The following is a 12,206-nucleotide window of genomic DNA, read 5'->3' as shown; positions in this document are numbered from 1 at the left end:
TCGGGATGATTGGTAAGATGCTAATTTCTACATGTTATGATGTAAGAAGGATGAAATTTTCAGAAACTGTAATAATACAGGCAAATTAGTTCGAAAAAGAGCCATCCTAAAAATTTCTAACAAGCTGAAAAAGATTTTAAACGACGAAGGGCATATCAATTGTGAGGAAAATGACGTTTGCGACAATTTTCTGCAAGGGGCTAACTTTTTCTTTTCCAAGAAATCTCGGAATTTTCGCACTTTTTTAGTTTTTTCGCAATTTTTATGAGACATAAATTTTTTTCTCGTAATAATTCTTCTTTATGATAGATCGCTCAAATAAAGCTTCATTTATTATGGAACTTCTACCCCGTTTCGAAACAAATTGTTTTTTTTCTTATCGAGCATAGTTGGCCAAATTATTTTCTTAATTCAATAAAATACAGATTCATTCCTCAATTTCTCCCTTAAAAATAATTAAAAGAAATAATTTCGTCTCATTCGGTCAATGTTCTGCGAGTTCTTGGATTGATCCTAGGTGAAAATTACTTTTCCACTCCCACAATCATTCCAGTTTCGAAAGTGTTTTCCGCTCTAATGAGGAAAAGTAATAGGTACTTCAAAAATTGAAAAGGGTTGAATGAAAAAAGGTCGTAAAAACAATACCTAACGTACCAGGATGTATTGATATCTAGTTAGCCTAGACCAGTTCCATGCATAAAAAAAATATTGCGTTACCATAGCAACGAACAATAACTCATTAGAGTGTCAGTGTGAAGTTTGAGGTCAAAAAAGTAAACCAGAATTACGCAATAAATTAAAATGAAAAAGATGTCCACCGAAATTGTGAAAATCGAAAAATTGCTGTATCGAGCCATCAATTACCTGTATTTAAGAGTTAAGAGGTAAGCAGATTTACAAAGATATGCTTAAAACCCTTGGTGATCAGTTCCCGAAAATATCGATGCAGTTCATGACATGATTTTATCAGACCGTCGAAGTGGGCTAAAACGGATATCTGAAGCACTGAATATTTCATACGAACGCGTTCATCATACAGTTTACGTCAATTTGGACATGAGAAAAATTGCTGCAAAATGGTTCTCCAAATGTTTGATAGTTGACCAAAAGCGTGCAAGGGTAGAAGCATCGCGTTCGATCTGTGTTCGATTTGAAAACGATGAAAACTTCTTAAACCGAATTGTTACCAAAGATGAGACTTGGGTACATTTCTACGATCCAGAAACAAAGCAACAATCGATGGAATGACGACACTCTGGTTCTCCAAGACCTAAGCAGTTTCGTGTCCAAAAATCTCCTGGAAAAGTTCTTGCTTCAGTTTTTTGGGATTGCCAGGGACTAATCATGATCGATTTTTTGCATAAGGGTAGAACAATAATCGGAGATTACTATTCGACATTACTGACCACTCTACGGGAAAAAATTAAAGAGAAAAGACGCGGAAAGCTATCCAGAGGTGTTTTGTTTTCGCAGGACAACGCCCCTGCACACAAATCTCATGTTGCCATGCAAAAAATTCGTGATTTAGGGTTTGAATTACTAAGACACCCCCCTTATTCACCAGATTTGGCTCCATCTGACTATCACCTCTTTCCTCAACTGAAAAAAAGTTTAAAAGGTCGTAAATTTTCTTCCAACGAGAAGGTAATAAAAGCTTTTTAGGTCTGGTTTGCAGAGCAAGAAGAAACATTTTTTTTTGAAAGGTCTAGACCTAGAGACGTTGCAGGTTCGCTGTTATAAACGTATCCAATTAAGGGGGGAATATGTTGAGTAATAAAATATTTTGACATTGAAATTTTGTTTGGTTCTATAGTAGGCTAAGAATTTTTCAATATATCCTCGTACCAAACCCTATAGAGTATTAATACTCAATGACCAAACTCATTCTAAAAGTACCTTTCCCGCACGCAAGTACTTGCCCGTGCATTTTTAACAATTTTCAAGTACTCCTTTTATTTTATTACTTTGTCACTCTTGCAATTACTTCCCGGCTAGTTCCGGTGATTTTTGCCACACTAGTGCACGAAAGTGATATTATCTATGTACTTCCTAAAATGAAATGAGTGTGAGCAAAATGGTAAAAAAATTACAAGGTTGGCAAAAATTATGTTCCAAAATCATTATAGTCTTACTTTTCCCGCACCGAGTTGGAGGAATAACTTAATAATAACTAAATTTTGTGAGGTGCCCCAAAAAATTATTCCATATATTATCAATGATTCAAAGTTTGCATGGTGTAATATTCTAATTGATTTTATGTTCAGGTATTTTCTGTAATCCTAATAACAAAGCTTATTCTATTTACTTTCTGAGTGAGATATTCAATATGCTTCCTGAAATTTAGAAAAGTCAAGAAAAATCCCTAAAAATTTTGTGTCTTCTGTGATGCTAAGGGTGTCATCATTTAATTTAATTTCCTTAGGTTTAATTTTATTACAGTTGGATGTAGTTAATGTGATTAGCTCAGTTTTTTCAGTGTTCAATACCAATTGATTTGAATCAACCCTAACGAAAAAACCAGAACCTCCCAAATTAAATCCTTTTCTTCTTCAATTCCTGTGAGTAAGTTTATATGATCTACGAAGTTGACCAACTCATTTTCATCTTTCAAAATATCAGAAATAACAGAGGGTATTGTACAATTCCTACTTTGTTTGTTAAAACTGATGATGTTATCGTTTTATCTTCCTTGATTATTTTCACTTTATGTTTCCTATCGCATAAGTATGATCCTATCCAACAGAAAGTTTGACCCCTTATGCAATTATCTTGTAGTTTCCTCAACTTAATAGTTAGTTAGTCAATTAACTTATACAGGGTGTTTCACGAGCGGTTGGCCATGCATAGCCTTATGGCGAATGAAGGTTGCTTCCTTTGTACTCGAATTCCATTAGATTCGGAGGTAGAGGGTGACCAATAGATTTTGGCTCAAATTTCCGATATCCATAACTGATTTTGATGAAAATTTGTGGGCTTCTTTACATCCAATAGCCATTCGGCATGGCACTGGCAATTTGCAGATTATAAGAAAATATTGAGATTTATTTTTTTATTGTCAAAATCTATATTTTCTGGATCCGTTGAATGATTTTTGTTTTCAGAATTGAAAAAAACATATTTTATTCGATCAAATTCAATTTTCACTTCGCATGGCATACCTGTTCTAAAAGGGAAATTATTTGTTTATAATTTTCAATGCCACCTGCCGAGAATTTGAATAAGTAAAACCCCTCTTTTCAATTATTTATCATTCTGAATCATCAACACATCTCAAGTGTTCAAGTATGTTACCTAAAAATTATATTAATTTAAAAATGTATTATTGAACTATGAATTCTTTCGAAATGGGCAAGTTTCCTAAAACTCCAAAATCGAATTTAAGATTATTTATGGAAACCCTTTTCCATTAGTTATCCAACACGTACAGGATTCGCTTCAAAATTCAGAAATATACCCTTCAAAACTTGAATGTTCATAAGAGAGCACTTCTGAAATCAGAATTTTCGTAAGTGAATACAGACAAAAAGCAATATGTTGAAATTCGAAAAAAATATATTTCGATATATTTGAGTTATAAGGATTTTAATGACATATATTTTGAAATTTAGGAAAAAACCCCACTATCAAAGGCAGAAAGACGAGTGATTTTTTTTTCGAACTCAATTCACAAATTGAATTTTCAATGTGAAAAATCTAATTTCTGTGCAATATACGAACTGCATATTGCAAAGCAAACACTCACGAAATAATACATTTTCCTAGATCGTATATACTAACCCGTCATTCTATCTAGTATTCGATCATTCCCAAAGAATTCATATATTTTTTGAATATATTTTTTAGGCATGGTGTTTGAACACTTGGTGTGTTGATTTATCAGAATGAAAAATAATTGAGGGCTTTTGCTAGCTATCGAAAATATCGGCAGTTGCAATGCAAATCATCAGTAAACAATTGAAAACAGGACCGTACTCTCAAAAAATGAACATGCACCATGTATATATACTATTTCACATTCGAAATGAGAAATGATTTATGTCAGTTTTACTTTTAGGTGATAGCCATAGCCACATTTTTCGTCATATTGGTTCCTAGAGCTCATTTACTAGCTGAGGCCCTTACCCAAGGTATGTTCATGTTTGGTATGTACCAATTATGGTGTTTATTCGTCGCATATTGCGGTGGAGAAGCCGAATTAGTTCAAAAATTGAAGCCTGGAACACTAACCCTCAAAGTTGGACCATGTTGTTGCTGGCCCTGCTGTATCTGCTTACCCACCCTTAATGTTGAGAAGTATGTACATTTCATTAAAATACGTTGTGAGTTTTAATCCATTTATTTTCTCCAGAAAAACATTGCATTATTTGAGGATATTAGTACTTCAGCTTCCGATAGTACAAGGTTTTGTATATATGATACTCCTAGTCATGTGGGCCGAAAGAGAGGTAAGCATTAGTCAATGACAATACCCGAAAAAATAATTGATATCGCATGTAGCAATAAAATGTTGGTAAAGATGAGTTCAAGAAATATTTATAAAAATTGACAATTCAATACAAATAAAAATATGTAATTCAAAGCTCACTGCGAATATACATTAATTTATATATAAACTTTATCGGTGTGAAACGCTACAAATTTCACAGAAAATTAATTTAGCTAATTTCAATGAAAAGGAATTTGGTATTGCGAAAAACGGAATACTTAACAGAATATTATGGTAAGTTTAAGGTCCGTTCAGTATTCCTTTTCTATAAAGGAACCTTTCTCGGTGGTGGAAATTGTTTCGGTCGAGAAAACAAAAATAACCCCAGAAATAGAAAAGGGGATTGATTTTGAGCAGACAACATGTTTTTTCGATTAACAGATAGGTATATTTCTCCATTAATTCGAGACTTTATTGAAGTAAATTGAGAAGAGGTTGAAATGAGCATTATCAAAAAATAAATGAAATAATTTATTTCGACGCAAAAAATAAATTGAAATTCGGTATTAATATTTTTCAGAGTAAAAATTAGAATTATAATTCCCCCACAAATGCCCGCAATTACCAAAATAAATGGATGTAGGTAATTCTTATTCATAATTGTTCTTTTTGCATGAGTACTTTCATTATCATAGTACCTAATTCAGGAGAATTGAGCGCCCTAGAGGAATCCTTAATTCCTTAAAAAAATAATTCTAGTAATTATTTACTCTAAAACAAATGCAGTTAAGAAAAAACAGCAATGGTTAGAAAAGTAGGTATAGATTTTCAATTTACTATGATTCGTTTCTGTAGCATCCAAAAATGACTAAGGTATGAAAGTATGAACATTTAAAGTCTGAATGTTACAGCTACATTCCCTATGGATACAATAATTTTGAAAGTGAAGGGTTCGAAAAATCTTTAATTCATGAAAAAATATACCTAAAGCTATGAAAATTCCCAACATAATGATTTTTGTATGACGTACATTCAAAGCTCAAAGGTTGGGTAATCTAAAGAAGCCGAAAAAAGTTGTTTGGGCACTTTACGACCTTTATATCATTCTATATACAGGGTGGTGAAAAATTCGTTGCTCACCACTACTTTCTTCCAAAACTATACCGCATATACATATTATAGAATTGCCGTTTATCTAAGTTGCAAGTCCTCCAACATAACGTCCCTCAAATATGAATATCTTCTTTCGTTCTAGATTTATAATGAAAAATCGCCAAACATATGATATTTGCTTACCTATATCTTCTTCATTTTACGAACGATTCCCATGAAATTTTGAAATCCTTCAATAGTATTGTCATTCAAGGAAATTAAACCTGTTTCTTTGAAATCGGTCCCCTAGATTTCAAGATACGACTTTAAACTTTTTTTTCTTATGGCAGCCATCTTGAATTTGCTCATCAAAAAGTGAACAATAATATTTGTAATCATTATTCGACTTAGTGTGTTCGAATTCGAGTCGATAAGGGGAATTTTGACGATATTTTTCAAAATATCTGCACCCATACTAGGAAGCCCATGAATTTTATTTTCAAATTGGTGTTCTCATTACGTATTGATGAATGCTATAGAATATAAATTATTTTTCGCTCTCTCAACGACGATCAACTATTGCAGGTTATCTGAATTTCATTTCAAAGATATGAATTTATTGTTGAATTTCTTATTGTCTAATGAAGAGTTATTGAGGGATTCGTGTTTTTTTTCTCGTTTTTGGTGGATACGTAGACAACTTAGATAATTCTTGGCCTTCTCTGTGAGAGTACATTTATTTTCAAAAATATCTTCAAAATTCGACTTCTCGATTCGAATTCGAACAAACTAAGACTGATGTTAAAATCAAATATTATTATACATTTTTCAATGGAAAAATTCAATATGGCTACTATAAGAAAAAACAAGGTTGAAAGTCGTATCTTGAAATCTAGGAGACGCCGATTCCAATGAAAAAGGTATAATTATATGACTAATTTTGAAGAATTTCAATATTTCATGGAAATCGTTCGTAAAATAAAGCAATTTTCGAATAAGTATCTATCATATATTATTATTTCCGATGTTTTATTATAAATCTAGAACAAAAGAATTTTTTAAGATTGACTTTTTTGTCAATAACCGGAATTTCTAACTGGCGGTATATTTTGAAAGATATTATATTACTATAAGCCAGTGTATTCGAATTGTAAATTTAATAAGCTAAATATATTTATATTTACAATTCGAAATGATGATTTAGGTAACCCAAATCTCTTAGATGAAATGTGTTTTTTGACTTACAGGGTGTGTTTTATTTGGAAATTCAAACTATTTCTGTCCAGTATTTGGAAACTGTCAGATCTATCGTTGTCGTATTTGGCAGGAAGTGACTAAATTATCATTAATTAACTGGTAAAGTAAGACACACTTGTTTTTATAATAATATACTTTGACTATCGATTTCGGCACTAGGCCATCATCAGGTCAGCTGAAATATAAATAATACATAGATAATAAAGTTAACAAGACGTCAAATAACGTAAAATTTTACAAGTGTTTTGTTCACATTAATATTCTCTGATAGACACGAAGCAATATATCACAAACTCACCGTCAATGAAACATGTACAATTAAAAGACATTAGATGTAATATAAAATTATAGTTTTCCTTTGAATATTCGTTTTCTACCATTTTTAGATGTTCTAGGTTAAGTCGGTATAATCTCTAATTCCCTAAGAAGAACACCTCGACAGTTTTCAATTCTTCTTCTTGGTTTTATGTATTCACGTACACATGAACGCGTATATAGAGGCAGGTGGAAAAGACTATACAGCAGGAGGGTGAATCATCTTGAATAGATTGACCGTCGGGAAATCTTTAATATCATTGAGGAGATATTCGTCGTTCTTGCATTTTAGAATTTCCAGTTGTTCCAGGAGTGTTAACTTATGGAAATCACTATGCTGATGAAGTAAAGTTAGTTTATCGAGAGAAGTAAGCTTTGTTTTGGTTCGCACTTGAGGCGGTTCCGAATCGGTTCAAAGTAGTGGAGCAGCAATGGTGTGGGAAGCTACACGCATGCCAGAGACAACCACGCATGCTACGCGCGAGCTTACGCTGAATAAATAAATGTGCGACTGTTTTGAACCGTTCTGGAACCATCCTAAAAGCGAACCAAAACATGCCTGTAGAGTGTTTGCTCTCAAATAGATGGTTACCCATGGCCGAAGCAGGTCTTTTCTTGATATGTTCGTTGAATCTGATCTTTGAAGCTCTAGTTGTCATACCGATATAGAAAGCAGGGCAGTTACCGCAGGTTATTTTATATATTCCGCTTTTTTGTGTTTTGTCTTTTTTGGGCTTCTTATTGATAAGTACTCTTTCTAGTGTCCCATGTGAAGTATTAACTAGATTTAAGTTGAAGCCCTTTAGTAATGATTGTAGTTTGCTGTTGAGGTTGGAAAAGTAGGGGATGGCTATGTATGTCGTCTTGACAGAAGTATGTGGATATATTTTCTTAAGAAGTTTTTTCTTCATTACAGTGGCTAAGATGTCATAGACAAATTGTTTTGAATAGTGATTTTCTATGTCTATGACATCTTAGCCACTGTAATGAAGAAAAAACTTCTTAAGAAGATATATCCACATACTTCTGTCAAGACGACATACATAGCCATCCCCTACTTTTCCAACCTCAACAGCAATCATTACTAAAGGGCTTCAACTTAAATCTAGTTAATACTTCAATATTTCAATATGTACTAATTATCTCGGTATTTTGGGTCATCGGATTGCATTTTTTACGCAAACGAAACCTTCGTATTCATTCATTTCAAAAAATTTCGATTGATACCGTCGTAGTAAAGATTTCCAAGGGTTAGTTTTTAAGAGCTGAAATATTGAATTGATGTGGCCGATACTTGTTGAAAATCCATAATTCAACTAAAAACAGATTACATGATTTTTGCAAAAATGAGTTTTCATCGTGTTTCACTATCACAATAGCATTTTCAGGTGGGCAAAAACATAATCTGTTTTTAGGCTGAAATATAGTTACACATCGTGAAAGATGGCTACAACATCAAAGCAATTTCAATTGACATTTATGTATTTAAATGGGTTTTCAATCTTAAATGCTTTAAGCCCTGGTTTTCGAATTTTTTATAGATACGGGTTTTTTAACCACTAAAAATAAAAAGCACAGATGTACCTTGAGTATCATCCCAATTGAATACTGAATTGAGGATGTAGGACATAGGATCAATTCTGAAGTAGAGAGGTTCATTGGACATTTTTGGAGTTCAATGTAGAGGATGAATTGATCTCAATCCCAATTTTTATACAATTCCATTCATGTTCAAATAATTCTGAGGTTTTTGAATACCTTATTCGTTTTCTATCAAATTATCATTTTGCCATACGGATTCGTATAATCATGGCATAAGAGATAATCAATATTCAATGCTATTATTCTGAAGACATTTTAAGTAACTTTCACCATTCAAATTTCCATTTATGAAGAATGGTCCTATATTACTAGTTACCACATAGAATTGCCGACCCCAATGCTCAAATTTTGGGGTGAGTGTGACTCTTGGAATTATATTCGGGTTTGTGGTACCTGATGTTAAGTACCTGCACTTTCGCCTATTTACTTTTGTATTTAACATAAACATTCTTAGGTAGGTACGTCAAAAAAGTCAAAAAAGACCTTTGATTTGTACAGAATATTGCCATTTCAGAATCATCTCCACGAATATAAGGCACTAATCGAATCATTTTGATTATGGATTTCCAAAAATACACGTTCGGAATCTCAGAGATTTTCAGTTTACTTTCTGAGACATTTAGATTTCGAAAAACGAACAACAAATCCGTCCATATGCTGTCAAGTCTTTTTCTCGGTAAACCATTCAAGGTAACGCGATGAAATACCTACATACTGCATGTGAAATGATTGCGGGTATCATCTGAAAACAGTCTTCCTAGCTTTTCGATTCGATTTAGACAGTTTGAGGGTTGAGTTGAGAAATGCATCATAAAGAAAACATATTTCTAAGTTTTTGAAAATGCTCTCAATTCTCGAAAAATGAATTACATTTTGATGTAATGATATCTACGCCACATGAGTTATCAGTCTAGCCAACTTTAGCCTCAGTATTCAAATTAATGGATTAATAATTTAAAAAAATTGGTTCTGCAGAATATTCAAATAATCAGAGGAAATAGAATTTTCTCAGCGCACCCCTTCATTTTTTCGGAACATGAAATGTATACAGGGTCATTCATTGGGATATGCGCATACAATCAGGGTAGATGGAATTATTTCCGAATAACCTTTATTTTTTTGGGTCCACCATTCCCTGTTACCAAGATTGAGGCTGATTCATTAGTTTTCTTGATTTTTTCAATAAATTATTATATAAAACTTATGAACCACCCTATACATTCGATGTTTGATTCGTATGTTCTATGTCAGGAGTGTTAACGATTGAAATAATAAAAAAATTCTCATTCCTGGTTCAGCTCTAAAAACTTTAATGAGTAGTTTTCGAGTTGAAACGACATCCTGTATATCGATATTTTTAAATTATATTCACAATTTGGAAAGAGCTAAAAGAAAATATGTAAGATTTAATTAATGAGTTATTTTCAAACACCTTTCATGCGTAAATTGATCATAACATTGCGCCCTAATTAAAAAAAAAGAAAGGAGATACGTTGCTCATTCTAGAGGAAACATAGCTTTATTTTGAACAAAAATTATGTTGCAACGAATCTACATTTCGAATTTTTTGGCCATGGAAATTTGACACATTTCACTCTGTATAGTACGAAAATGTGGGGTTATGACGCTTGTCAAAACATTTTTGGGTTTTAAACCCAAAAAGTTTCTGTTATCACGTATTTTATCGCAATAGGTCCTTTCGTATGCATAAAAAGTGCAGCACTTTTCTACACCTCCTCTACACTGGTGTAAATTCAATCAGCAAACGAATACTAATATCGAGTGTAGAAAAGCGCTACACTTTTTATGCAAACGAAAGGACCTGATGGCGAATCTCTTCGGAAAATATGTGACGAACATAATTGAAGTTTTTACAAACTGATTGAAGGCATACCAAATCCAGTTATTTGCATGGAAAATAGGAAAATACAAGAGATCAGTATAATATCATAATATGTAGGTGCTAGATTGAGGAGAGTTAATGTTCGTTATCTTCTTTGGGTAAAGTTTGAATACGTTAGATCAATTGTAGATGTCAAAAATATTAACCCGAAGATTAAATGCATATTATGCAGTGGTTGGGGATGGGTATCTCCCGAAGAAATTAACAGATAATTACAAGAATGTTGAATTCTTCAACAAAAATTATCTTGCATCAATATAAGTAAAAGAAATTAAAGGAAGTTTCAAGTCACGATGAACTTCACCTTTGAACAATAATTTCACATGAATAAACAATTAACAGGACAACTGGCTCGTATTTGTGGCTGTTCATCTTAATACATTGATATAATAATAATAGTTAGGTATTTATTGGTACCTTAAGACATTTTTACAATGTATAGGACCAGTCAAATGAAAAATAGAAAAATCAATTTTCGGGAACTTATTCTACGATGACATTCATCGAAAATCCTGTAGTAAATTTTCGCATTAATTCACTCAAACATAAAATTCTCAAATGCCACCACTTTTTTGGGTCTCCCAATGAAAGGAAATTCTTTGTCATCCTCTTCATTCACAATCTTTCTGATTGTGAAAATATTCAGATGAAAGATAAGTCGTGTAGATTCAGATGAAACATTATATAAATTCTCTTATATTGAATATGTTCGTTACCGTCTGTCGTATTGCGGATTTTAGAATATCAGGAACTATTTGAATGAGCGGACCTGAATTCTAAATAGCACTTTCTGAAACCCTGTCTCTTTTTTCAATCACTTTCGGGATTTTCGTAATAAAAATTGATATTAGTTGTGGCAACGGCGTTATGACATCAACGACATTTCATGAGTGCTAACCTTATTCCGTTCTAGTTACAAAAACTTGAAAAAAATTATTTCATGACCAACCGACTGCTAAAACAAATGTGAATGGAGTATAGACAGTTTTTTGTAGAGGTGCATATTACATTTTTTCGTCGACCTCCAATACCTTTATGAAAGTAAGAAGTTACCCGATTTATGACCTCATCTAGGTAGGCGTAATTGTCAATTCCCTGAGCTCTGGTGAAGTGTTAATGTCAGCCATATCGCTATCACTATCCATTCTTGATTATACTGAACACTAACATTCATACCACGTACCTAATTCACTGATAAAATCTGCCCGATTTCAAAAGAATAAATTTGACAACATCAAAGGACAGTTATTGTCCAAGCACTTATGTTTTCATCAAATTATGTATTCACAAAATTGATTCAATCGCCCCGGGATCTTACATATTGCTTAATGGAAGAAAGTAAATCAGTACGAAAAGTGAATCAGGACGAAAAGTACTCGCCGTCAAAAATAGTCGACTTTTCGTTCATGTCGACGAAAAAGTGTATTACATATTTACTTAACTCATTAATACGAACAAACTGCTCTGTTTTATTATTATCCTTACCGAGAATACTCGAAATGATCATACTTCAGCTGAAGAAGTAATTCGAAGCGGATAAAAAAAAATTCTTATTTTTTTAATTCCTTTTTTTCAACCTTTCTAATGTAGATTTGCTCCAACGTTATTTTT

General features: G+C 32.7%; 1 protein-coding gene across 1 annotated transcript in view; it reads left to right on the top strand.

Annotated features, from left to right (window-relative positions):
• Positions 1-12,206, top strand: part of LOC123310039 (organic solute transporter alpha-like protein) — a 32,729-nt gene that overhangs the window by 15,618 nt on the left and 4,905 nt on the right. Inside the window, exons 3-4 of the mRNA XM_044893397.1 lie at positions 4,055-4,293; positions 4,349-4,445. Of these exons, the coding sequence (XP_044749332.1) occupies positions 4,055-4,293; positions 4,349-4,445 (336 nt within the window). The remainder of the gene's footprint in view (positions 1-4,054; positions 4,294-4,348; positions 4,446-12,206) is intronic.

Source organism: Coccinella septempunctata, chromosome 3, assembly GCF_907165205.1.
Source record: "Coccinella septempunctata chromosome 3, icCocSept1.1, whole genome shotgun sequence".
In the NCBI taxonomy this organism is placed as follows: Eukaryota; Metazoa; Arthropoda; class Insecta; order Coleoptera; family Coccinellidae; genus Coccinella; species Coccinella septempunctata.
The sequence above is the reverse complement of the archived record's forward strand: the minus strand, read 5'-3'. Positions and strand labels throughout refer to the sequence as shown.